At 41.8% G+C, this 27,281-nt stretch overlaps 2 protein-coding genes across 4 annotated transcripts in view; one reads left to right on the plus strand and one right to left on the minus strand.

The window, feature by feature from the left end:
- Positions 1-854: 854 nt before the first annotated feature.
- appl2 (adaptor protein, phosphotyrosine interaction, PH domain and leucine zipper containing 2) lies at positions 855-14,529 on the plus strand. The gene is made up of 21 exons (XM_015048207.1): positions 855-1,003; positions 2,686-2,784; positions 2,951-3,010; positions 4,578-4,649; positions 5,540-5,627; positions 5,713-5,754; positions 5,858-5,916; positions 6,281-6,427; positions 7,143-7,225; positions 7,645-7,797; positions 10,203-10,391; positions 10,498-10,540; positions 10,773-10,829; positions 11,365-11,459; positions 11,753-11,908; positions 12,109-12,158; positions 12,244-12,418; positions 13,058-13,094; positions 13,185-13,340; positions 13,465-13,512; positions 14,348-14,529. The coding sequence occupies exons 1-21, from the start codon at positions 947-949 to the stop codon at positions 14,477-14,479; spliced, it is 1,998 nt and encodes a 665-aa protein (XP_014903693.1). The 5' UTR covers positions 855-946; the 3' UTR covers positions 14,480-14,529.
- The window catches only part of tubgcp6 (tubulin gamma complex component 6), a 39,494-nt gene continuing 16,882 nt past the window's right edge, over positions 4,670-27,281 (minus strand). Inside the window, exons 15-26 of one of the 3 annotated variants that reach the window (XR_001426882.1) lie at positions 26,888-27,026; positions 26,664-26,753; positions 25,278-26,583; positions 24,519-24,671; positions 23,693-23,861; positions 23,123-23,264; positions 21,897-22,091; positions 21,238-21,370; positions 19,450-19,663; positions 18,824-19,017; positions 17,363-17,598; positions 4,670-4,796 (exon numbers count right to left, since the gene is read on the minus strand). Coding sequence is in view for 2 of the 3 variants with exons in the window: in XM_015048205.1 (XP_014903691.1) it covers positions 17,507-17,598; positions 18,824-19,017; positions 19,450-19,663; positions 21,238-21,370; positions 21,897-22,091; positions 23,123-23,264; positions 23,693-23,861; positions 24,519-24,671; positions 25,278-26,583; positions 26,664-26,753; positions 26,888-27,026 (2,827 nt within the window). In the remaining variant the exon portion in view is untranslated. Of the gene's footprint in view, positions 4,797-16,415; positions 17,599-18,823; positions 19,018-19,449; positions 19,664-21,237; positions 21,371-21,896; positions 22,092-23,122; positions 23,265-23,692; positions 23,862-24,518; positions 24,672-25,277; positions 26,584-26,663; positions 26,754-26,887; positions 27,027-27,281 lie in introns of those variants that run through there. The other 2 variants (XM_015048206.1, XM_015048205.1) reach the window with 2 other exon arrangements.

The following is a 27,281-nucleotide window of genomic DNA, read 5'->3' on the forward strand; positions in this document are numbered from 1 at the left end:
GAGCACATTCTTACCTTTAGAAAATAAGACATTAAATATTTAAGGGCTTGGTTATTAAAATTTTAATTCAGAAAAAAAAATGTTTTAAACTCATACGCCAATTTGTTGTTTTTTTTTTTATGAAACTGAGGCTTTTATCTTTTAAAGACTTCGAGGGTCACCCACACATCATACAGGCTCCAGCTCTCAATGCTTTTGACCATCAGCACAAAACATATTCACTCATTGGCTTTTAATACAGAGACATTAAAATGTTTTACTGTTTTAGTTTGTGGTTGCAAAGTCAGTTTTATAAGTGATTAGATCTATTTTTTTGATAAAATGTGTTTAAACACTTTGCAGAGTTTCCACGTGTTCCTCTCTCACATTTTTATCAATCCGCCACAGTAACTGGTTTGATTTATTACCATTCTCTTACAGAACTGGGGACAACTGCGCTGAGAACTGTGTATTATACATCTGCTCAACCACTGAGCCATGTAGAGCCCCAAAAGTGCAGATAAAAAAAATATAGTATAGTAATATATATATTACTGAGGGAAATAACATTGAAACTTTCTTCACAAAATTCTCTATATTAAGTATTATGTCAAGCGGCTGTAAATCCCGTTAGTACCACAAGGGGGCACTATTAACACTTGTTCCTTGTTAATTTAGCTAGCTCATATTTAGCTAGCTTACACTTGGCTTGAGCTAGGCTTACACTTTAAATCACAATAAATATGAGGCTTCAAAGAATAACATCAAAATCATAAAAACTATCCTCTCAAAGATTGAATGCGGCAGTTTTTATTTGTTTATTTCCAATGAATTTGTGTGGGTGGGTGAGACGCGATCAGAGTACTGCCCCCAATTTTACGTAGTCACGCTGAGACTTCTGGGAAACAGAGTTCTCATTCTTAGTATTTCCAGCCCCTCATTCCCGTCTCCTGGTACAGTTAACAAGATGCCTGCCGTACATCATAAACTGCTCCTTGAGGACGCCTTGCAGGACAGTCCTCAGGTACGCCTGTGTGTTTTTTTTTTCTCGTGTGCGGAGACACAGTTATCCCGTTTAGTGCGCTACCAGCGCAGCGGTTAGCTTTACGTTAGCCTAGCCAGTATCCAGTACCCACTGTAGGCTGTTTCCACTGGTCGATGATGAAAGCGTCCAGTTGCCACATTATTAGAACGTAATCCCCCCGTGATTAGGAAAAACACTTCTCTACCGCAAACACAACCTCCTATGTAAATATCACACATTTTGTGGCGTGTATTATATTTACAGTGCTACCTCTCGTCATAGGGTTGTCTTCATGTATATATAGTGTACATCCTAAGGCTTCTGTCTCAAACATATGGCTCAGTGTGAATACTACTCTCTGTACAGTTTTATTTTCCTCTGCGATATGTAGAGTTCGGTTGTAGCCTGCAGCAAAGCCAGTTTTGGCCTGATTCTTAGGGTGTGGGAAAGGTTTCCATCATAGTCTGCAGCAGGGCTGTGTCACTGACTAATATCGCTACGTTTGCAGGATTTCAGTGCATAACGGAAGAGTTAAATCAGCTCTGGAGACCCTCGACTTGCTCCCCGGGCTGTTTTCTCTTGTTTGTTGCATCAGTTTTGCTTCAAACAGTGTTGTCATCTCTACTGGGTTCTAGTTTAAGTGCAACTCATGCAAGAAGACATAAAGATGTACATTTTCCTCCCTTTTCAGGAAGTTTTTCTTCACTAGAAACAGGCCTAAAATAAAAAAGAAAGAAAGCCAAGGCTGACAATGCTGCTAATAATTTCTTTTTAATGTAATGAGTCTTATCTTTCTTTGAGTGCCAAAAGTCAACTGCTGAGAAATGTAAACAGACCTATCCCTTATGGGCGTGTACCTCTCTGCTCTCTCTGCACTTCCTTGCTGCACCTGTTTGCTACCATGACTTGGCTCCAACTTGAGTTTTCTTAGTTTGCATAGCCAGCCTGTAGTAAAATAATCTTCATGTCTTTATTTCCACCTTAACTCAGCTTATCAGTTCCTAATGAAATAACCTCAATTCGTTCTCTTATCCTCTCTTTAAACTTGCAAGGATATTAATGTCGTTCAAACCTTTTCCACATTTTTGTGGCTGAAATCTAAAAAGTCTGGTATTCATTTCTACTTCCCCCTCTCCTTTATATGATAATACTGAATACAATTACAGGACATCTAATTAGCATCTTCATCGTTAAGTGTTGTGTTCAGCGTGCACATTACACTGACCACATTATAAAACACGGTGGTGGCCACATCATGCTGAGGGGATGATATACAGTTTTCATATGGACTAGATTAGATCAAGGCACATTAATGTGTTAGAAGGACTGTAGTAAGACTTGAAAATTGCTGTTCGCTTGCGCTTTCCATCCATAAACTATCATTTTTGGATTTTTTATTTACTGTATAAAAATTTAAACCACTGATTTTTTTTTCTTCTCTTGTATAGTTTAACCTTTCAAGTTTCTCTAATGTATATTTTTACATAATAAATGTAATTTATGTTGAGTTATAAAAAAAATAAAATAAAAAAACTGGTTGGATTTCCTTTGAAAGTACTTCCTGAAATTTCTTAAGTCCAGATCTTGAAACTAATCTTCTCCCTCACTGCGAGTCGGGTGGTAAAGAGATGCAGGGAACTGTTCCCCGTTGGCCCTCTGACGTTCTCCGTGTCGTCCCACAGACCCGCTCCTTGCTGAGTGTGTTTGAGGAGGATGCAGGGAATCTGACGGAGTATACCAACCAGCTGCTGCAGGCCATGCAGAGGGTGTTTGGAGCTCAGGTACCAAAGCGCACACGCTGTGTTCAAAATGAAGTGAACTTTGACTCATCCCTTATCTCTTTATTTTGTTAATTCCTTTATGATACACAAGGGGAGGCTACATGCTGATCTCTTGTAATTAACCTTTCATAATAAGCAACGCCTCGTCCTCCTCCTGTCTTTGCAGAGTGAAATGGGACTGGCCACAGAGCAGCTTTCACAGCAGCTTCTCGACTACGAAAAGAAAGTAAGTTTGCAGACACCTAAGCATCCACATCAAAGAGTTCATCCACAAAGTAACGCTAATTAGTCGACCAAGACAAAGCTGGACAGAAACAAACAACCTAGGTTTAATTAAAAGTTTCTAAAGCTGGGGACAGGCCACAGCACTTTGACAGCACAGGTTTTTGAAAAAGACAAGGTGTTCACACAGACGGGCTGGGTGTGGTTCGGTTTGGACGAGTGAAAGACTGAGGTTCACATGCTGCTGCTTCACAGAGGACAGGATTCTTTCAGACCAATCGGGCGCATTAAAGTCTCGTGGAAACTCTTGTGAGGGCGGAACCAGCAGGTGGCGATAATAGAAAATGTTCTTCTTCAGGCTTCTACCGGGTTATATTTCTGTGACACTCCCCTCTAAAAGGGAAGAGCTGCAATTTGAAATATGCTGCAAGTGAGGCACAGACAAGTAAATATGAATATGTTGGGTTTGAAGTGACTTTAGATGTCGGCTGTGATGTTATTTGTTTCTGAACAAACAACTGAAAACTTTTTTTCAAATAAACCCTAAAGATTTATGATAGTTTATGAGGAAAATATTTCATTCAGAAATGTGAATTTGTCAAGTTTAATATGTGAATTGTTCAGTTTGTTTTAAAAAGGCCCTTTAAGATTTATTGTGTTTTTGTTTTGAATAACAGAGTATCTGTTTTTTTTTTTTTTTTTTAACACGGCATAATTGAAATCAGTTATGTGATAGTTGGATGATGCCCCCTGCTGTTGTGAAGGTTAAAGGTTAAAGGCTAAATTCTCGCTGGGTAGCTGAACGTGGAACTCCCCTGTCATCAGGGCCGAATTATAAGGATCTGGGCCCCTGGGCTGGAAACTGTTTGGTGCCCTGTCCACAAAAGAAAAGTTATTTCACTAATGCAAATTACATTTGCATAAACCAGGTATGAACTGATGACACTAATTGAAGATGCTAGATTTTTTTGTTGCGTCCCTTTGCAAAAAAAAAAAAAAAAAAAATCAAAAAACATTTTCAAATACTTTAGTTGTTGTTTATATTCACAAAAATCCCAAAATATTAACACAGCTCACCTATCTAACGTACAATATTTGCAAAACAGGCATTCATTAAAATAAATAAAATGAATAAAAATCTGTGAGGCCTCCCCAAAAATTGGCGCCCTGGGCTACTGCCTCTGTAAGCCCTTTCTGAAGTCTGGTCCAGAATATTGTAGAAACGGTGTAAACAGCATCTCTCTATTCCAGACAGACACCCAGTATCGTGACCAGCCCATCATCTAGTGTAGGTGTGATATGAGAAGTGAAATATGCTTCAATTATCCCTATACTGACATCAAAACAACAAACAGAAAGCTGTCTTGTATCCATTAATTTTCTCATAGCTAATGTAAAAATCACAGCAGATCATTTTGTAGAATTAATACAGAGTCACACAGGAAAAATGTTTTTAAAAGAGAAAAACTAGAGATTCATTTTGAGGTATTCTGACAGAAACTAACGCCCAACTTCCCTACACTTTAGGTTTTCAGAGTTAAACAACTCAAACCATTTCTCCTTCTGTCTAGAATTTTGCCCTCGGGAAAGGTGACGAAGAGGTCATAACTACACTACAGAGCTTCGCAAAAACCGTTGGAGAGGTAAGGCCCCGTCCTTCTTAGCGTCACTCCGTGGCAGTTCTCCGTAAATCCGTGCTCTCACCGAGCGATGATAAACTGCTCCAAACTTATTAGTTGGGTTCTTTATCTCATTACGGGAGATTTTGCACCTGTGCTCCCTTCAGCCTCCTGCAGGGCGGGAAAAAAAAAAAAAAAAAAAAAAAAGAGCCTAATAAGAAGATGGACAGACTATCAGTCCTGTGAGACCGGAACCGAGTGGCTAAGCGGGGAGGCGGATGTGATGTGTGTCATGCTGGATGGATGAACACAGCGGAGCAGAGCGGCGGGTCGATGGATGGATGCGTAGCTGAATCAGGAGTGTGTGCGCAGGCAGAGCAGATGGACTTGTCCCCGTCAGCTGCAGGGGTTCAGGAACCTGCCCAGGACTCACGTCGTCAAAGACACGAGGTGTCGACCTTCTACTTCATCGTCCACGGCGAGGAAACGAGGCTCGGTCCTGAATCTAATCCAGCCGATCCGCTCCCATCCAGTCAAACCAAATCCACCAGCTTCATCCTTCAGACTTGTTAGCCGTTGGCGTGGAGCTTGTTGATAAGCGCAAACAATAAAAGAAGGATTTGCTCATCTGTGAGATCCTGTTTCCTTTATCAGGGTAAACAGAAGGGTTTTATTATTGTTATCCTCCACATAACCCTCTGCTCCACAGAGTGGAGGCTTTTCTCTGCAGTGAAACCCACTCGGTGATTGAAAAATGATCTTTCCTAGCTTGAAAATGTAACCTTCAAGAAAAAAAATATAAATATAAACGAGAATCCTCCAAGATGTCTGTTGAGGCCCCGCTTCCTGTCCTTCTGCTGAGCTTTTTTTTTTTTTTTTAAATGTGTAATTTTTTTTTTCTTTCTTTTTCCCAGCTAAACTCGCTCCACTCCGAGCTGGCCAACCAGATGGCTGACAGCATGGTGTTCCCCCTGATCCAGTTCAGAGAGAAAGACCTCACAGGTAGCCGAATATAAAACGGGAATAAACAGAGAAAGTTTTCCCACATTTATCTTGGATTATTTAACTAAACTTTTAAACTTTTCAGAGATAAGCACTCTGAAGGAAATATTCGGTATCGCCACTGATGGTAAGCGTCAACTTTTGGTGCTTTCAGAAGGAAATTGCAGGCCTTATTTGCTGATACAATGTCCCCCCTCTCCGCCCCCCCCTCTCTCTTTCCTGCTGATCAGAGCATGAGGCGGCTATGGTCAAGTACAGCCGACTGCCCAAGAAGAAGGAGAACGAAAAGGTAGAGTAACTGCAAAGTGCCAATTTAACAAGCTGCAAAAAGCCTTCCAGAGCGGTAGCGCTGCTGTTAATGCAGTGCAAGTGTTCGATGACCATTTGAAACTGTGCGATGTGAACAAAAAGCGACCTGCTGCAGAGCTAAATGTGCTCTAAAACTGCAACACTTCACGTTGAAGAGCAGACGCTGCAGCTATTAAACATGAGAGCGTGTCGTTTTGCGTGGACAAGGAGATGGGAGCTCGCTCATTTGCATTTTTAAGAGCGTGACGACTGTTTGCATACAATACGCAGGGGAGTGCAAATCTCGATAGCTATCCATGTGCGAGGGATCCATTTGCATGCTCAGGTCGATTCTGTTTGGACAGCTGAAGGCAGACATGGTGAAGGAGGTGGCCTACACCAGGAGGAAGCAGCACCAGGCCTCGCTGCAGTACTACTGCGCCCTCAACGCCCTGCAGTACCGCAAGAGAGTCGCAATGCTCGAGCCCATGCTGGGCTACACCCAGGCGCAGGTACTGACCTTTGAACTGTGTCCCAGCACATTTCGGCGATCGTGCATGTGTTCGCAATAAGAGGCAGAAATGTTGTCGTTTCCTAAGTTCCTAGGTTTATTTGTATCGCACATTTCAGCGAGTGCCAAGTGCTTTACGCCATAAAAACATAATGGTGTCCAATTATGAAGCAAGCATTTAAACATCACATTTACATTCTTATGAATCAAAGGCAGCTCTAAACAGGTGAGCTTGCTTGTTTGGTTCTGGGGATGAAGAGTAGACTAGAGAAAGCATGTTCTTATGTCTTTCCCACTTGGAAGTGTCCAAGATAAATCTACCTTTGTGTCACATGATATTCTTACCCCAGGGAAGCAGAGAGTCAGTTCCTTGCCCCTCTGATAAACCTAAAAAGTTTAGTATGAATTTAACCTTTAATATTAATGTTGGAGTTTTTTCTGCCACCCCAATGAGCAGATCTACTCAAATTAAAGTGATTGACGATGATTTCACAGTTCTTACAGCATAGTGTTACAGGACTAGAGCAATAAATGATTTATTTATTTAAGGGTTTGCGCACTGATTCACTAGGATGTGCTAATAAATATGAAGCTAGAAGCTGTGTCTTATTGGCTTTGTTGGCAAGAAGAAAATGAGTATAAAGACATTTTAATTGCAGACCCACCCAGGAAATGTGGCGTAATGGCTAACCATGACTCTATCTGTTCACTCACAGATCAGCTTTTTCAAGAAGGGCCTTGAGCTTGTGTCAAAGAAGATGGAAAGCTTTCTCTCCTCAGTGTCCAACATGGCCCAAAAGTAATTAACTTTAATAGTCAATGTGTGCAACTGATGAAGCACAACTTTGCCTCTTAATATCTTGTAAATGTTTGAAAAATCCTTGAATCTTTCCACTTAACGTCACATCACAACCGCCAACCTTTATCGTATATATTAGATCTTAAGAGAGGAATGTGCTTGAACGGCTGCCGCACTTTTCAGACTTTCATTTGAAAAACATTTTTGAAAACCACGTAAATCAGTCTCACTTCCTCACAATGATGCACTTCTATTTTAGTCCCCCCTCCCAAAAAAAAAAAAAAAAAACCCAAAAAAAACATCCAGGAAAACTTACAGTTGCAATGTGACACCGTGTGGAAAAATTCAGGGGTGTGAATATTTTGGATTTACAATTAACTTGAGATGTTTTCCCTTTAAAATGTAATTTTTCTGTCCAGTATCCAGAAGCAGCTGGACGCCGAGGCCGAGACCATGCGCATGGCGCAGAAGGAGCTTCTGTCTGTGGAAGACACCGTGTATATGCCGGATAAGGAAACTGAAACCGTCAATCGCACTCTTATCCAGAAGGCTGGCTACCTCAACATTAGGAAGTAAGACGGGGTGTATGTGCATCCTAACATGGTCCTAAATTCATCCGTCTTGAAATGTCTTAGACTCATAAATACATTAATCGCAGGTCTTAAAATTTTTTTCCTGGCAGGACTATTTAATCTCATATGTAAGTTTCTGCCAGGAAAATGTTTGAGTCACACGTAAACATCTTCATTGCGTTCTGTGACTGCAGGCAGTTGAGGCTACCGCTAACTAGCTGCTAATATACCCCGTCTAGCTAGCTGTTTATTATGGGTAAGTGCAAATTTATTTCCAGTTGGCAGGACGTTTGTTTTTGCCACAGGTTTATTTCTGTAACCTACCAATATAAGGGTAGGTGCGTTATGTGCAAAAAAAAAAAAAAAAAAAAAATTGTAATTCAAGGTGGCCTTAGAAATTTGACTTGCTGAAGCCTGCAGATACCCTGTAAGATTGATTACCATAATTTTGACCCTATCTGAGCTCCAGGGATGTTTCCTGGTTAGTTGTGACTGATGGTATTCTGTTGGGAAGTTTTTTTTCCTCTCCATTAATATGCAGAAAACATAAAGGAGAGAAACAATAAGTGTCAAAGAAGACGAGGTGGGTCAGGTAGCATGGTGGCAGCGTGCTCTGCCAGCTTATTGTAGAGCAGATGTATGAGAAGGAAATCTTCCTTAATGGCCAGAGGGGATAAAACCGCAGCGTGGCGCGCGTTGTGATTTAGTGAAATGCCAGCGCTGTCAAACCCCGTCGCTCCCTCATATACATCAAAGCTCTCTGACAAATGTCTGTGACTCCAAAGGAAAAAGGTTTCCCAGAACACCAGTCACTCTGAACAGCAAGTGCAACCTCAAGTTCTTTGATGGGACTGAGGGCAAATGAGCTCTGCTGTTTGTAATGGTTTCTTAGTATTTAGCGTTTGAGTCACAGAGTCCACCGGGAGCCACACACCTCAGTATTTATCTAAGATTATCTAAGGGTTTCCGATTATTTCGCAAACAGGACGTGGAAGGAGAAAAAAGGAACACAGATGACTAATTCATGTGAATCACACACCTGTAGTTTAGAAATCCATAGGTTAATGGATTTCATAAACACGTAGATGACAACCCATTTAATAAATTACAGTATTAATGAAAGTGAATTTAATTTCAGTAATTCAAGTCACTCACTTCTCTGCAACAAGGGGGAGTGTATTATGTAAAAATGACCTTTTCTTATGTGTTCCCTCATCAAAACTATACCTGGAGTTCCTCCAGACTAGCGGCAGCAGCAATTAGCAAACACCTGATGGAACTGTGCATCTGCTTAGCTCTTCATATGAAGTACTTCTCAGTGTAAAGCTCCTAAGAACGTCTGTAAACGAGATGATGGAGGTGCGATTATGTGTCGGAAAGGGTTGGCGCTTCTTAAAGACACAGAGGCCAATTTTCCAGTCATCAAATTGCAAAGTAGTGTTTGAGATATACAGCATTTTTTATAACTGAAGGTAACAGTTACTTGATTGTGCTACAAAGTGGCTCTATGTGCCTAGAAAATATGTAATTAATCAAGTTCAATCAAAAACTTCATGAAAGGTAAAAAACCCTAACCCTAGCTGAATTAATTAACTTAACAGCCCAGAGTGGTTTGGCCTGGTGTAAGCTTAAGTTGTTTTAATGCCAACTACAGAGTAGTAGCTGGCATTAAAGGAGCACAAAGCATTTGAAATCTGTAGACTCTGCAAGAACACAGGGCCCACAGGAAAAAAAAATTAAAAAGTGGAAAAACTCAATTTAAGAATCTTAATGGGGCAAATACCTTTTGGCATTCAGAATTTTTTTCACACCTCACAAAATTTTCTTTACACAAAGTTATAAGCATTCCTGTGTCAGTTGTGCATCAGAACTGAGATTAGCGTTGAGCTAATCATAATTTATATTTCTGAAATTTATCAGGCACACACTGTGATTATATTTCAGTTTCCATGTGGAAATTGCTGACAGCTAAATGATCAGGACAAATGACTTTTGCATCAAAAGTGACTCAAACTTAGTTTTAGAAAGCTAAACAGGTGCTACTATCCTGCGTGGCGAATCTTAATGAATTCCTGTTTGTCATGGCTGAAGCTCTAATGCTTAACGCTCCATTCATGTCCAATAAGGCTCTTTGTAATGATAAAACACATCGTTAGTTGTGTTCGCGGAGCAAATATTAACCAGACAGGGTGAATCACTGATGAAACTTGTGCTAATGTTAGTTTTCACCAGGTAGAAACAGGTAGTTAAAAGTTTATTTGTCATATTTGTCAGAATTAAGCCACTGCTGAAATGTAAATAAAAGAAATGGATGGATGATTTGATTATATTCTGTAGATCCTCCTGTTTGCGCAGGTCATCACATTAGTCTTACTCATGCTGTCGTCGTTCTTCCCGTTTCCCAGTAAAACAGGCCTGGTGACCACAGCCTGGGATCGACTCTTCTTCTTCACCCAGGGAGGAAACCTCATGTGCCAGCCTCGAGGGGCCGTGGCGGGGGGCATGGTGCTGGACCTGGACAACAGCTCCGTCATGGCGGTGGAGTGCGAGGACAGACGTTACTGCTTTCAGATAACCTCCCCCTCAGGAAAGACGTACGCGCGCCCTTCCGCTTCTGACAATTACAAGCAAGCCAAAAATACGATCAAACTTGTTTTAATTGCCTCCGTTATCGTTCACGCCCCTCCCCGCCTCCCGCAGGTCGATGATTCTACAAGCTGAGAGCAAAAAGGAGTACGAGGAGGTCAGTGAAAGAGGAGGCAGCTTAAACGTCGGTTTGTTTGATCTTCATCACAGAGAGATGTGCTGCTACGAGTATCTGTCACGGGACAATGGAGACGCTGTCAGGCTTTCATCATTGTTTTTGCTCGGACACGTCTGAGTGGTCTCTGACAGCTGGTATCAGTCGAGTTATTTCGGGGACGTTGTGGCAGAACCAGAGGGAGGTCTAATCTGTGTCTGTGTTTGTTTCTTAGTGGATTTGCACTGTGAACAACATCTCCAGGCAGATCTACCTGACTGATAACCCAGAGGTAAAGGCACAATTTGAATGTTAAACAGAGCAGCAATTATCCCACCATCCCTGTTTGTAGAACACAATGCTAGCAGTATGCTGAGTTTTTACACTTTTCACTTTTTTTATTTTTATTTTAATTCAATAACGGCATGTAATTTTCTTCCTGCTTTACAGTTGTGCTCCTTTGTGTTAGTCTATCACATAGAATATGTAAGTTATCAAAGTTTGTAAAAATACTTTGGTAAGGTCCCGTGTTGCTGCTTTTAGAAACTGTCAGTAATGGCAGCCCCACATTTCTCAGAATCACATCTCATCGGCCCAATTCCCAGCACAAATTGGTCAGATTGAGAGCAATAAATAGAAATGAGACAGTTTGGAGGAGCTTAAACATGGCGAGCTAAGCAGCAGATGGAGAATAATTTTAGAATTAACTAATTTAATAAAGCTTCACAGCTTCAGTCTCTCAACACAGCCCGTTTTGTCTCATTTATCTTCTCTACCGTCCTAATCCTGATTTATGTTAATTATTGAAAGGCTTTGCTCCTCTTTAGGCCGTCGCTATCAGATTGAACCAAACCGCCATACAGGCAGTCACTCCAATCACCAGCTTTGAGAAGAGACAAGAAGGTGCACCCAACCCCGACAGGTCAGCATCACACTTTAAAACACACTGCTGTATTTAGAGAACTGCTTAGTGCGTCATGTTGTTATTAATGCGAAACTGTTGCAAATTGACATAGTTCTCCTACAAGAAGTTTTTCTGTTGAACAGGATGAAGTCGGTATTGGCCAAAAGACCTTTTTAACATGCTCAGTCAAACATTTCAGTCAACACAAAGATGTGCTTGCTAGCTCTATGAAAGTCCTAGAAATAAAAGCGAGCTTGCCTTTAGCGAGTTCGTTCCCTGAAGCTCAGTCATCCTTTGTCCTGTCCCTTCAGAGCCAAGCCGGGAGGTGCTCAACCCGCAGGAAGCGATTCCCAGAAATCAGGGGCCGCTCCAGAACCAGAGGACCTGATCGCTCCTGGGACGCCCATTCAGTTCGACATCATGCTGCCGGCGTCCGAGTTCCAGGACCAGAACAGAGCCGGGGGGAGGTGAGGCAGAGCAGTCGCATGATTATGCTTGTTTATCCATATGCAGGCGGGGGGTGAGGCACCGCTAATTTTCCCCAAACACTGGCCTCACTGAGTTGATTACATCATTTCCAGGAAGCCGAGATCTTCATAATGGCCGGCGACGCAGGGGGTTAACTGCGTTTTTTGTTTCGCTGATGCATGTGCTCGCATCGTTACAGGCGGACGAATCCTTTTGGGGAAACGGAAGAGTGTACAGCAGAGAGTGACGGTAACCTTAAGACTTGTTCCACGTGCCCCGTAAAGACACTGTTTGTGTTAAACTGTTGTAAATGATTGTCCGTTTACCTCCGCAGACTCCCTCCTGCAGCAGGTGTTCGCCGTGCGCTTCCTGGGCTCCATGGCCGTTCGGTGCGGAAACAACCAGGAGGTGATCTACGAGGCCATGAGGCAGGTGCTGGCGGCCCGCGCCATCCACAACATCTTCAGGACCACCGAGGCCCACCTCATGGTCACCAGCAGCAGCCTCAGGTATTTCTGTTTGTTCTTTTTGTTTGTGGGTTTTTCTTTTTTTTGGAGAAATGCTCTTTTAGCATCCATTTGCAATGTAATTTGTAGTTCTTATCCAGGGAGGAAATAAACTCTTTATCCTCTGTTGTTTGACATACATTATTAAAAAGCATCCATTAAGCAGTTCTTCATTTTAAAAACTATTGAAAATGCTGAATATCGTCTGAATCTTTTAGAGTGCAAAACAGGCAAACATGTTGAAACACAGGGTGGAGATCCTAGATGTACCCACTGCTTACTGGGCACATAAATATTCTTTAATTTCATTTAAAAAAGTACAAACTGATGAGGTTTTCCTTTTTTTTCCCCCCCTTTTTCTTGCCACCCCCAATATAATCCTTCCCTGAGTGGTGAGCTATAATCACCCATGTGACACATTTGCCTTAATAATCACATTTCTAGCATTAAAGCTTAGGGGTATGTAATTTTTGTCTGGTTTTGTAAGACTTTGACTTATCAAGCTGTTTTTCTCTTGATGCCTCTACAAAGTATTTGTATCATTCTTAAAAAAATGACAAATAAAAACATGGTTACAATTGAAAGTAGAAAAAAAAAAGAAGGCAAAAACATCCTAAAAGTATTTTATTTTCTCCTTCACAGGTTGATTGACCCACAAACTCAAGTAACAAGAATAAGCGTAAGCACGCCCTAAAAATCGGGTCACTGCTTTTAATTAAAGGCTCCCATCATGCTGTCTGCCCCACGTTAATACCTTTTATTTTCTCAGTTCCAGCTAGAAGAGGTGTGCCAGTTCGCAGCCCATCAGGAGAACGGGAGGCTGATGGGGTTTGTGGTCGAGGGGAGAGACTGGAGCGACGGGAACGAGGAGGGAGAGCCGTCGTTCAGCGCCTTTGTCTTTGAGAGCAACACGGAGGGCGAAAAGGTTCAGCTCTTCGCCTCCCCACAAAAATACGTGTTTTTTTTTTTTTTTCCTGCTCGACTTCAGACGCATGCTCACCGATGCTGAAAGAGTGTAATTAGTTCTGCCCTCTTCCTTTCATTCACAGATATGTTACACCATAAACTTGGCAAAGGAGATTACAGAAGCAAAGAAGGTAAATATGTTGTTATGGGAAACGGAAGACAAATCGAAATCCAGGATGTCATTCTTGATTCTTTTGATTAATTCTATTTTTTTTAATGTAAAAGCGTAAAGTGAGGCGACAGTTTTATATCCATGTCAGGACTGATATGACTCCATTATGTTTGGATTTTCAGCATTAAAAATTATTTAGTTTGAAGTGAATTATGATTTAAATTAAGAGAAGACTAAATGTCTCCACTAGAGGGAGCACCTGGAACGTAAACTAGAGTGAAAGGAAATTTCCCTGGAACTTCTTCACATTTTCAGAACCAAACTCGTTTGGTGCGTAGTTGTGACATGAAAATAAATGTAACCAGCTCCTCTGAGTCAAAACCATGTGGAACCCTCTAACAGTGCGTTAACATTTGTCTCTACTAGTGTTGGACACCTACAGACTCAGATTTCCGCCCACTACATCGTCATACTCTTTCAGTTTTCTGATGAACCAAGCAGTGCTATTTGAGATGCTCCAAGGTTGGAGATATAGTTTTATAACCTAACGGGTTCATAAACGTCTCCACATACTTTCTCCCTTCTCCATGATTCTGTTTGTTCACTAAGAAACTTCATAACGAGGCAACTTCCAATGTCAGAGCTGGTTGCACTGGATTTTAATTCTGGATATCAGAGAAAAGGAGGCGAAAAATAAAAGCAACCAAAAAAAAAAAAAAATATGTGGACGTCTGACTGTATCGTGACAAAATGTGAAAACTTACGTTTTGTAAGTCAGTGTATTTACACCATAGAATCACTTGCACAGTCTCAATCCAAAGCAGGTGAAGTAAATCGGTCTGTTTCTGTTAAAGGATCCAGAAGCTCTGGCCGAGCTGATGAAGAACATGCCTCTGACCAACGACGGCAAGTTTCTTCTTCTGGAACCCGAGACGGGCGACTCGACCAGCGGAGAGAACCAAGAAGACCTGGAGTCTGAGGCCTAGTCGTCGTCAGAACATTCCTTTCTCTCCAGGAAAAAAACAAAAACAAAAACCAGGTATCATTACGACTTCCCCGCCCCCAACTCTAGTACTGTAACACCATCCCGAGAGCGCAGGGTTCACTTCCTTTGAGCCTCTGCAGCCACATCTCCAGATTACGTCATGGCGTTTGACCAAAAACAAAAGTCAAATCCATCTCTTTGGTGTTCAATATCATCTGGTCCATGCTTACACTAGTATGGATCTTTGAAGTTCTTTATTTCCTTGTACACCATTTTACACAGCATGCTCATCCTAAGGTCCTGCGCTCTGATTGGTCCTGGTGGTGAATTATTCACCTCAGCTTAGGTTTACGTTTGTTTCAGCTTCTCATAGCGTGAAGGAGTTTGTGTATGAAAAAAAACTTGTAAGTAATTAATCTCTTTTGGCATTTTTTTTCCTTCCCTGAACAAAACAAATATTGCACTTTTAAGGTTAAGCACTAATTAAAACAGCAAAAGAAGCTAAATGCGTGAAAAAAAAAGAAAGTTTAGACGATGGTGGTTGCTTTTGCTTGCAGTGACTATAGAGGTTTATTATAATCAGCCATAAAATATGGGGCAGGAGAGAAAATGTTTTACTCTCTCTCCACAAACTTTAACACTTCACCATCTTAAGCATTCCTGGTGAGCTATATTAACATCACGCTTGAAGTAGTTTCCCCACTACCTGTACAAAAACAAATCTGAGGATAATCTGTCTGCAACATCCTCATCGAGAACCCCCTCCAAAAAAAAAAAACAAACAACTCTACGCTCCATTCCTCTGAGTCGTGTGTAAATATGATTTGTCAGTGTGTCTATTTGCCGTTTAATCTGCGTGTGTGTGCAGGGACTGTTGCGGTTCATGAATAAATGACACCGACTCCACTTGTAGAAGATTAAAGCCTCTGTTCTGAGTGCCGAACAGTAATACGAGAGGAAACTCCACTCAAATTGTCTCCATTAATGCATGAAAGAATGCCCAGAGACGGCCGCTTCGCATGTTTCAAAGCACAAGAGCTGAAAGCGTAGTTATCTGTGGGAATGTTGGACGTTTCTTGCCGTTTGAACTTATTTCAGCAGATAAACTGTAAACGATGGAGATTTTGTACAGATAAGAAAAGAACCTGACCTTGAATGTTACATTAAATGATTTTGTTTAGTTTATGTTACCAACAATGGAAGAGGATTAGAAACACTATTTGATTTAGAACTGGTTTTCCTGCTATCCCAGTTAGCATAAAGGTGAAAAGTTAGCATACACTCACTTCACGGATGAATTTAACAATAAGTTTTGGCCTTAAGTGACCCATTTGAGCTGTTCTTTCATTCATTTCAAAACTAGAACCATTCAGGATTTTTTTTTGTCCAGCCTAGTCATAAAACCTTCATTGAAAAAAGTATTTATCTCGTTGATGTGGAAAGCTGCATATACCTGGAGCAGCTGTTTTCTTCTCCTCCCAAAATAAAGATGATCAAATACAAGTATGCAGGAGGGTTAATATTTCATCCTCTATGTATAATTTCAACCCTTTGGGGTTTAAAGAAATTAAAGGTACACTCTTGTTTTTCAAATAAAATTTGCAAATCCTTCAACCTCTGAGATGATGAACCACCCAAATGCATCCTAAAAGGTTTCAAATTAACCAGACATTCATGTCCAGTGTGAGCAAACGTGATCTTTTCCACCGGAGCTGTACATAGTTAAGACGAAGTTCATTTTGGAAAATGTGCATATCTGCTTTCACAAGGCCTATTAAAGTTTAGCTCTTATCAGGTGATGGACAGACAAATGCAAGGCAAGGAGAAGTTAAACCGAAACAGCCAACATGGATTGCAAAAAAAATAAAATAAAAAATAAAAATATGACTTTGAGGAATGTACACGTTGGTGAAGCTGGGGGAAATTTATTTAGTTACATGTACGACTGCAAAAAAAAAAAAAAAAAAAAAGGAAATGCCTGATCTGGGACTTGTTTGTGTAAATTAATTCACAATATCAGTGCAATGTGAAAAGGTAGAGAAAATCGACACCTACTGTAAAGATGGCCTGCTTCTCAAGACTCCAACAAACCACAAGCCACTAAAATGAACCTTCTCAAATATCAAGCGCTCTCTTTTTCTGTTGCCGGATCTTTATTTGCAGTGAGGCTGATGTACAGCAAACTTTCGCTCCTCCAGAGTCCTGAGTAATGCAAACTAATGTGATTACCGTTTCCCATCAAGAGGTTTTTTTGTGTGTGTGTAATGACAAAGCTGCTGTTTGTGTTTTCTCTTTAGCAAATTACTGGCTAGAAGAAATTAGTTTAAACTTTAATATTCCATCCGGAAACTAAAACTTTCCTTCTGTGTGCGACCTGCTGCAGAGCTACAGCCTTGATATATTTTTTGCTTTGTAAGTAATGTATCATTAGAAACATTCTTGGTACTCACAGTGAAGGAGGTACATTACCATAATATTAGCAGGAACGTGTTTCTTCACTCTGTCTTTTTTATAAACGGCTACATTTATTACCTGAAATGCTTTGCACTTAATTAAACCCGGTTTTCTAAAACCATTAATGTTAACATTCAGTCTTTAATAAATATGTAATTTCTTAACCGAGTTACTGCTTGGAGTTTTCTTTTTTTTTTTTAACACATTACTTTAGAAATTTTACATAAAAACAGACTCAGAGCTTTCATTAAAGAAAACATGTCAACTTTGTATTCACACATGAACACTTCATTTATATTAGCTTTAAATATACATCAGTGAACGCCCACATGTGTACAAGATGCATTACAACAGTCAGGAGCTTCAGCTCACGCGTGTCGCCTTGATTGTTTAAGTGCATGAAAACCATTAAGGGCTCAACATTAATTACCATTTGGTTCCTAAATGGAGGACAGCAGAGGTGGGATTTCAAGGACGTTTGAACACCGTCATAAATCCAACATATCTTCTCAAAGCGGCCCACGGGGAGGGTTCAGCCAATTAAACGATGTACAACAGGAAACCAGAGAGCACCTTAAGAGTCCTTGTAGTAGTTGTTGAAGTTGATGCGAAGCAGGAAATCCTCTAAATGGGGCTGATAGCCTCGGTTCACCAGTTTAGTCACCACTGGAGGGGTAGGGGAAAAAAAAAAAAAAGAAGAGAAATAAGTTTTAGTCCATGAATCTCACAGCTTAAGCCAGAAGCTTACATACACTAATCTGCATGAATATCATGTTGATATTTAGATATACCTTTTTCCCCCTGAAATATTAATGTTTCATGAGGTAAAATAAAATAGAACTTACTATTTATTGATTACTAATTATTTCTAAGTTTGAGAATTGGATGCACAAGTTCATATTTAATACACATGAGGTCAGAATTCTGCACAGAGCCTCAATTCGACTGAACTGGATTGATGTTCAATTCTTAGACCTATGAATTGAGGTTTAAGGATCCTCTATTGCAGGGGTCCCCAAACTACGGCCCGCCTCCTCATTTGGTCCGGCCCCCTGAACAATACCAGAGAGCATTCAGTGTTTTTTTTCATATATATGTGGATTTTTCTTCAACCACCAGGGGGGGCTCTTGAGCAGATATAAAACTTAGGTTCCCTCAATGGAATATATACTAGTCAATACCAGTCACCGTTTCGCTCACGGTTTTTTTCCATTTGCATTCTGGGTAAAAATCTATCTACAAACGCGAATATGTCGTCGGCAGTAATCCAATCCCCCCCTCCCCCCCCCGGTCCACAGTTTCGTCAACAAAACTTCTCGAAAAACTAAGACCGGCCCCCGCCCAGGAAAGGGAACAGTCATGTGGCCCTCGCAGGAAAAGTTTGGGGACCCCTGCTCTATTGAATTCTCCTGAAATTCTTAGAGGTTACACAAAATAACCTTACATTCTGCTTTCCTCTGAACAGTAACTCTGGTGTTCAAGCAATTTCCAGTTTGCACCAGACTGGATTAATACTGATCATTCACTCCAGTTTCATTTCATCCGAGTGCAGCGAATTGGGTCAGATGACTGGAACTTTAGCACAACTTGGTGTTCCAATGGTAAAATGATCTAAAGTGTAAATCTAAAACTACTAACACCTAATTTGCTTAAGGAAACCATCCGTATTAAGCTTCAATAAAATCTCAGCTATATACTAAACTGGTTACAAAACTGCTTAAAATCTATCAGGAAGATCAGAAACTGTTACTATAATTTGTAAAGGCATTAGGAGTAATTTATTTCTGGACGTAAAACCCCTTTTTTTCAATCTTTCCTGTCTTGCCTCGACTGTAACTACAGAGGCCAAATTACATTCAGCCAGAGGTGAAACAATATTCTCCGGTCTTACCTTTGAAAAGGAAGTGGGAGTAATACTTAAAAGTGTTGTACGACTGCTGCATAGCAATGAAGCTCGGGTGCACTGCCTCCCCCTGCTGGCTGTCCCAGGGTTGTGCGATGAGCTGAGCCCGAAATTTGAGGATCAGACTGAAAATGCTGTGGATGATGTTCATGACCGGAGCTGCTTTCTCCGTCAGCAGACCCCTGGAGAGGGCGAGGGGAGAGAAAGGTCACAGAAAGACTAAAGTTAACTTTTTAATGACCTTCGAAGGCGAGACACAACCACGAAACACCTCGGTGTGATAGTAACAACCTCTCCTAAATTATTCATACGCAGATTAAATCATTCATCGGGTTCGCAAGTTAGCCTCGTCATTCAACTGGAATGTGAATGAGTGTGTTATGAGGAGAATAAAATGAGCTAATACAAGATAACCAAAAAGTAGGACTTAACTTAATCTGCCTAAAGAAAAAAAAATAATTTTAGAATTACACATCCCAAGACAAACTATCACCTCTGGCCGTCTAGAACAAACTTCAAATGTCAAAAATAAAACCTAATTTCTGCAGAGACAACAATTACAACCAGCAGTGCTGTGGTGTTACGGATTATACATTTGCAGTTCCAGTTGTCACCTGAAGATGGCTCTGTTGAGGTAGTCAGCATGTGTGCGGTGGATGCCGTCCAGGTCACCGGCGGTGGCCAGCTTGGCCGTGAACTCGGTCCAGGACACCTGCAGGATCTGGTTGGCGATGTAACCCTGTATGACTTTGACAAAATGCTGCATCTCGTGCCTGTAGAGCTGCAGCTGATGGAACTGCACCGAGCGGCCCGCGCCTTTCACCAGAGCTGCAAGGCATAATGCAGGTTTCACCAAGTCAGGTTTAACAACTTTTAGGAGCTTTTTAAGACCATTGTGAATTAAATTTAACACCAGTCTCACAGCTGTGACATTTCTAGGGTCTGTTTGTGGCTCTTGGCAGCAGCTTTTATACTTCTCACACACTGCTACAACCTAGCTAGCTAGCAAGGCAAGGGTACATTAGCAGCTCGGCCTCAACAGCCTCAAGTCAAACAATGCGATAAAAATGTGCAACTCAAACTTTTGCCTAACTGAAAAGTCAAGCGAGAGAAAATAGCAACATAGAATATACTGCCACAACAAAATTTAAGGCGTGATTAAGGTATTTAAGATATTTTAAGGTTTTAATTTTATATACATGAATTTAAGACATTTTAAGACACCCTGCATGAGTGTGAGAACAAGTGAACACTTCACCCTTTCCCAGCTGAAAAGGGTGAAGAAACATGATGGTCTTCGCCACGAGGATCATTAGGTTGGAAACCTCTTGGAACAATAAACGCAAATTCATTTATAGCATTAATAACTTTCATTTGAAAGTTATTAATGCTCTTTGACTTCACTCATTGGCTTATGCTTTAAGTTACAGCTTGGTGCACACAAATCTGCTTTTAGTTGCTGTATTACAACTTGGCTAAATACAGCAAGTGTTTTCAATGTAGAGTGACCAAGATGCTGTTTTTATTGCTGAGAGAAGAAAAATATTTTCTTTCGTTTTCTTCAATCGAGTCCAGAATAATAAGCAAATTAGATGGCTTCAGTTTTATAAGGGAAGCATGCAAAAACCAATTGAGGTTTTGGATGTACAATCACAAATCACATTATTTGTTTAATTAAAATGGTTCATGATTAGTTCATAGTTCTGAATGTGGGAAAAAACAGCATTTTTGATGATTTTAGGTTTTAAGAATTATATTTTTGGGTCTGCAAGTGCTTTTCAGCATATTTATATGCTAGAAATCCAGTTGAGAGTCTGTGGTTAGACTTGAAAATTGACGTTCACAGATGTTCTCTATCCAGTCTGATGGATGAATGCATCCTTTCCTTCCACTCGATAAATATAGCGGTACTTTCTGTCGCTTTGTCATAAAATCATAGTAAAATACCCAAGAGTTTGTGGTTGGAATGGGACAAAATGTGAAAAGCTTCAAAAGTTGTACAAATTAATTAGTGTTAAATTGATTATTATTGTAGTTTTTACAATACAGATATGACATATGGTCATGTTTTTTAGCGCTGTGCAAATATTTTCAATATCATCCTTTTCCATCTTAAGACTGTTTCTCTCCTTTTAGTTTATCCATTTCTGAGATTTGTGCACAAAGTGTTGTAGATCAATATAATCAAACCCCATGAAGAAAACAGATAAACAACATTCCTTGTTTATCTTTTATTCAAAGCAGAGGCTTTGACCTCTGCTTAGAATAAATAAATCACACAAAAAACTTGAACATTTCTTTCTATAAACACTGGAGATCCTGGTATAAAGCAGAATCTTATCCCTCCTTTCTGCGAGATGAAGTTTGAACTCGAGCTGCATCAGCAGCTGCCTTTCCCTCACCTGTCCTCTTGAGGTGAAACCAGACGTCCCTGAGGCTCCACACCATGTGTTTGAGCTGCAGCAGGAACGAAAACAAGCGGTTGTACTTGTTCATGCAGCTGTCAGTGATGATGATGTTCAACGGCCAGTCCACCTGGAGGAGAAAGATCTATGTCAGACAGAAAAGCTAAGAGAGGTTGAGAGAGGCGAAGGAAATAACAAGGAGGTGAAATGAGAGTTGAGGAAGAAAAAAAAACAGGTAAAGGCAGAGTGATGGATGACAGGAGAGAAAGGTGTGAATATGAAGCTGCTGATAAAGTAGGTGAGAGGATTGTGAAGGGGGTGAGAGAAACACGGCAACATAAAGAGGCAGAACATGTGAAGAAAGAGGTAAAGATAAGCAGGAGGAGGAACAAGACGGAGAGTCGGCAGCTTCGGGAAACATGAGAGAGGAGAGCTGGGGCCCATATGTGCACCATTAGTTTCTGAGCATGACATGAATCTAATTCCTCTATGAATTATAGAGTTATCTCTCACCTATTTCGGTGAGAGATAAAGCTCGTTTTCTGCACTCTGAGCAGTTTGTCAAAACACGGCAGGCTGTCACATTCACGCTGGGACGAACACGCCTGTGTCAGGGTCGTCGTCGCCGCGGTACCCGCTCCGTCAAGGCAGCTCACCTTGTAGCGCAGCTCCAAGCAGTTGAGGGAGTCCGGGGCGTGGGGGTGGAAGGTTTCGGGCAGGAAGCGCAGGGCGAAGGTGAAATTAGGAGCGAGGGGAGTGTCTCCGTGGAGGCTGTACTGCAGGGCCTTGCTGAGGATGGAGTTCAGGACCAGCGGGGTCAGCAGCTCGCCCGGAGTCTGGCCGCTGGCCATCTGGAAGGTCACAAAGCAAACATTTGACGACTTAAATGTTCCTAATCTTTAGATAAATATACTTTTAGAACAAGTTCTTGTCTTACAAACACACAACTGATTAAAGTCTCCGCTTCCTGTGTGGTTGAAGGTGTGCCAATCAGTAGAATTAGAGCTTTGGCTGAATAAACAACACCTTCTGTCTGATGGGCCCCAGGAGACAGATGTACATGAATGTTCCTGCAGAACAGCCCTGAGGTGTGAGCGACGGCTGCGCTTGTTATCTCACGACAGGAAGCTTAAAAGGCAGCAGTGGAATCAGACAGACAGGGTTCCTGCACCTTTTCCATGGAGAAATGCTTCACTTTTCCCGATGGAAACAGGGTTTCTCAGGGGTTGTTGTAAAATTCAAAGTTCACTACGAGTTTCTGTTAGAGATTTCTACAGAGGTCAGGCTTTAAATGTGGAGAAACAAGAGACCGGGAGCAAAGGGAAAACAAAAACAGTGGGTGGCAAGCAGGAAAGACGGCAAGAAAGAAAAAAAAAGAAAAAAGAAAAAGCGAGGAAGGAATCCATCCATTTCATTTTGTTATTATTTTTTTGAAAAAAAAAGTGAAATTGAATTGCAGGAACCCTGGTTAGACAGACAGCACCGACGGCACAAACTACACAACATGTTATGACAGTGACAGATTTAACAAATCAGTAAAAAGCATATTTTCCTTATAAAAGTTACAGGCTGCTGCTCTAAATGCTGTTTTCTTCTCCGTAGTAATCTATGAAACTAGCCTAACAGCATTTAATTATAGTTAGTGGGAGAAAATTAAAACCCTTACCAAAAGTGCTCCCAGTATGAGCATGTTGGACAAAAAGGGTCCTTAGATCTGTGAGTTCACATTTTTAAAACGCGGCAAATCTACGCTCCCAAATCACCTACAGAGAGGCTAACAGTACTGAGAGCTCCTTCAAATCTGACCGTAGGAAAGTTGGAGAAAAAAAAAAACAAAAGACATCTTGCAACACAGAAATAATTACAGGCAAAAGAGCGTCACCTTTTCAAAGATCAGATCGCTGAGAGACTGGGCGAACTCGCCATCCTCCATCAGCAGGAAGTGGCGCAGCGCCTCAAAGTGTCTTTCCACCCCCAGGTCCACAAAGAAGTAGTCCACTATAGCCTTATTCACCAAGGAGACACTGGGAACAGAGTTGACACATCATGGAGAGAAGCATTTGCATTGCAGAATACGAATACAGTAAACTCGACCAAGCAGGAAGTAGGCTGACACCACAGTGAACTATATTAGTGTTTAAATATGCAGTTTATAGAAATATGTCCTCTTTCTCATCACTTTTAGAAATCTGCATTCATACAGCTGTGTTATTCTGGAGCGACAAGCATCTCTGTCATCCCAAAAGGGTCAATTAACTGCAACGTTAACAGGTTTAAATTAAATAAGACTGGATTCAGTTAAAACTGATACCAACGTAACGCCAGACTTTCATGCACAATGATAAACCTTTAATCTGAACCATTAATTTGCTTGCAGAAATAAGCCATTGATTCTTGCCTAACACAAAGAGAGCCTCTCCTCGTGAAGCGCTCTTCCAGAAGGGGAACTTACTGCGTGATGAGCGGGGCGGTGACAGAGTGCTTTATCAGCACCGGCAGGGAAACCATCTCACTGAGCTGGACAGCTGTGGTGTCTGTGGCTCTGCGGAGCGTCGGGTCCATGGGAAGGCCCCAGTGCCCCCGCGTTACCTGCTTCAGCAGCTGGGACTCGGGGGACGAAGCTGTGAAGGGTTGAGAAGACAGGCGTGCTGGTGAGGAAACGTCTTTCTCACAGCTGCAGGTTACATAAGTGAAACAAGATGTCTGGATTTTTTTTTTTTTTGTCTTTTATTGAGGGTGTAGTTAGGCGAGTTTCAGACTGATTACAGCAGTAATCACCCAGAAGCAAGTTGCTTCACCTGCTCAGTCGATTCCATCCCTGCATTTATGGAAACCCGGCCCTAATAATTATGTCTGCTGGCTTCGATCGGCGATGTGGAAGAGGAATTCACTGGAGAAGATGCTGATTGATTTGCTTGCAGCATGAATAAACAACAAACCGGGAGTGAAAAAGCGAGGATGCGACTTAAACAAGCCACGATCCTCCCCCCCAAAGCTAAACATAAGCCTCGTTTTCAGAAATGACCGTCATTTCAGCAAGTCAAATCTATGCTCCACACAAAGGGGATGTGTGACAATTGATCCCAGAAATTTAAAATCTATTGCACCCAGTTGTAAAAACAAAACCTTGTAGGCACAGTTTCACCTCATAAAAAGAAAGTGAGCGAAAAATCCTTTCAGCTGCACATCATCCAGACCCAGAGGGAATAGCTGTCCAAGCACGCAACGCCTCAACAAGAGAAATATGAACTTTATTTTCAGCCGTGTTCTGCACTAACCCAGTAAGTTGTAGCAGTCCTCGTAGTGTTCCACCTGGTACTGAGCGGACAGGGCCAAGAGGTATTCCTGCTGGGACTTCTCTCCAGGGGATAACCACAACCCAGATGTCCAACACACCATCCTGTCACCGGTGGGACTACCTGAAGGAGAAACTGAAGATATTTAGAGATCATTCTCCAAAGAACAAGCAAATAATGTTTCGTTGCAAAAAAAAGAAAAAGAAAAAAAGAAAGTGTTTTAATTTGGCCTTCAGAGGAAAAGGCAGAAACAGATTGAAATCTATGATTATACTTAGCTTTGTATGAAAGTAATCAACTGAAATGACATCCAAACAATTTGGATTTAAGAAACTCATTGCTGCTCACCTGAAATGTATTACTTTAAAATTGACTCTTACAGCAGATCAGACTTTAAAGTATTATTTCTTCTTCTCCATCTAGTTAGAGGTCTCATTTAATACACATGCAATCTTTTAAAATAGATGGGCAGTTACTGCAATCAAAAATAAATGTTTTCAGTGAAAAGATGCACAATGGTTATTTAATGATGGATCGATGCCCTCTATCTGTTTTTTATCTGTTGAATTTATCTGAGAATGCTGAGACATGAACATTATGTGCTGGATCTAAAAGTGACAAATGAAAAACAAAGATATGATAGCTCTAATTTTCTACTTAATTATTTTCTTCTTGATTCATAGAAATAAAAACTCAACTAATGCCTATACAGAGTCCAATACTCCCTCCATGTTTTAGTACCTTTATCTTCCTCGTCCTTTGTCTTTTGATCTTCTTTTCCTTTCACCACACATCCAACCCCCAGAGCAGAGTCTGATGAGTGACCGTAGGCGCTGCCTGGAAGTGCAGCGGGTGGCGGCTCTGACCCCTGCACCACACACCCGATGCTTAAAGCTGAGTCTGAGGAGTGACCGTAAGAGCTGCCAGGCAGAGGGGCTGATGGGAGTTCTTCTCCAGAGACCACACAACCCGGCTGGAGGACACAATCCGAGGAGTGTCCGTGTTTGCTCCAACGAGGTCTTCCTTCCACTACGTTAGACACAAACTCCCCCACTCTTATATTGGCGTCAGAGGAATGTCCGTGAACGCTGGGTGCAGGCCGCAGCGCCACAACATCTGAAACATTTTCCCCGACCTTTATGTGAGCGTCAGAGCTGTGGCCGTGAATGTTCGGCAACGGTAACGGCGCCTCTATTTCGGAAACCTGTTCGCCAACCTTGATGTGGGCGTGCGAGATGTGACCGTGGATGCTAGGGACAGGAAGAGCAGGGACACACTCAGGAACATATTCCCCGATTTTGATGTGAGCGTCAGAGGAGTGACCGTGAGCACTGGGGGACGGTGTGGGAACGCCGACTTCGGACACGTGTTCTCCCACCTTGATGTGTGAGTCGGAAGCATGGCCGTGAACGTTGGGGGTTGGGAGGGGAGCAGTTACCTCAGAGACATTCTGTCCAACCTCTATATGAGCATCAGATGAATGGCCACGAGAGCTTCTGTCTGGAACCTTAATGTTGGCAATGGAGAGAGAACTCTGAGGGCCTGGGAGACAAACACCTCCACCAGGTGTATCTCCACTCTCTGAGTCTTTGTCTTTAGTGTCTGCATCACCTCCGTCAGTCTTAGTTTGATCTTTTTCCTGCTCATCACTTGCCTCTTGTTCTAGTACAGCCTCATTCTGACCTTGGTCTGTACCCGAGCTGGAAGCTTCAGAGTGCTGCATCAAGTCAGGCTGCACTGCAGGTCCCCACCGAGGCCTGGACTGAGATGAAGATTGGCCGGCGATACCCTCGAGTGGGCTAAAGGTGGCACTAAAGTCATAGTCAACGAGTTGCAGAGCAGGACGGGCATCAGGTAGGTCAGAGCCAATCTCCTCCAAGGCGTTATCCACTTGCTGACTGTCAGGCTTCGGCGATTTAGTGAGAAGGTCACTGATGTCGGAGTCCTCCGAGATGGGAGGAGGGTCTGCTGCCGACGGATTAAGTGGCGAGGATGCAGCTTCTGATCTTCGAATGTCTGCTGACTGCTCCTCCTGAGTGGGAAATTCCTGTAAGCAAGCGTGGTGAGTGAGTTTCTAACAAAGCAGAGACTACGGAAAAATGATTGCCATAATGAGGGAATTATTACGTGAGTTTGTTGTGGCGTTAATGAAGGACCAGATGGCAATGCAGCCACGGGAGGGCTCTCCTGGCCAAAGGGGTATTTATCCAGCAATGCCTGAAAGGTGGGCACAAAAGCTTTGAATTAAAAATATAAAGGTGAAAACCTTGAGAAACTGTTGCATGTTTTTTTTACCTGCCTCCTTAGAAATCCATATTTTTCATTCTTCTGTGCATTTATTTGTCACCAACCTGAATTTTCTGCCTGTCGAGCATGAAGAACTGTTCCCTGGCTTCGTGGAGTCTCATTCGCTGCACTCTCCACATGGCCCGTCTCTCTCTGCGAGCCGCTTCCTCCGACAGACGGCTGTACTGAGCAATCAGCTCCTTTCTACAACATGCGACAGAGGGACGTCCTTTCAGATGCAAAGTTTATCCACAGCAGCGACAGCTGGGTCAAGAAACTGTGTTTGGCATCATATTAGCCTAGAGTAAAAATACTGCTTCATGGCATGATGGGAAAATATTTAGGGGAAAAAAAAAAAAAAAGAGTTGAGCAATGTGAAAGACTAGCGGAGATGGTGCCAACATGCATGAAAGGTGTCCCTAGTGGTGGTTTTTGATATGGGCACCTGCCGAGGGTGGC

The sequence above is a fragment of the Poecilia latipinna genome, unplaced genomic scaffold, assembly GCF_001443285.1.
Source record: "Poecilia latipinna isolate Pla-1442-1.1 unplaced genomic scaffold, P_latipinna-1.0 Scaffold867, whole genome shotgun sequence".
In the NCBI taxonomy this organism is placed as follows: domain Eukaryota; kingdom Metazoa; phylum Chordata; class Actinopteri; order Cyprinodontiformes; family Poeciliidae; genus Poecilia; species Poecilia latipinna.

Bases quoted from the DNA above. Each gene is read 5' to 3' on its own strand.
- appl2 (XM_015048207.1), top strand. From the start codon at position 947: ATGCCTGCCGTACATCATAAACTGCTCCTTGAGGACGCCTTGCAGGAC. The intron at 5,628-5,712 runs GTAGCCGAATAT...TAAACTTTTCAG, and splicing joins CAGAGAGAAAGACCTCACAG to AGATAAGCACTCTGAAGGAA. The intron at 5,755-5,857 runs GTAAGCGTCAAC...CCTGCTGATCAG, and splicing joins ATTCGGTATCGCCACTGATG to AGCATGAGGCGGCTATGGTC.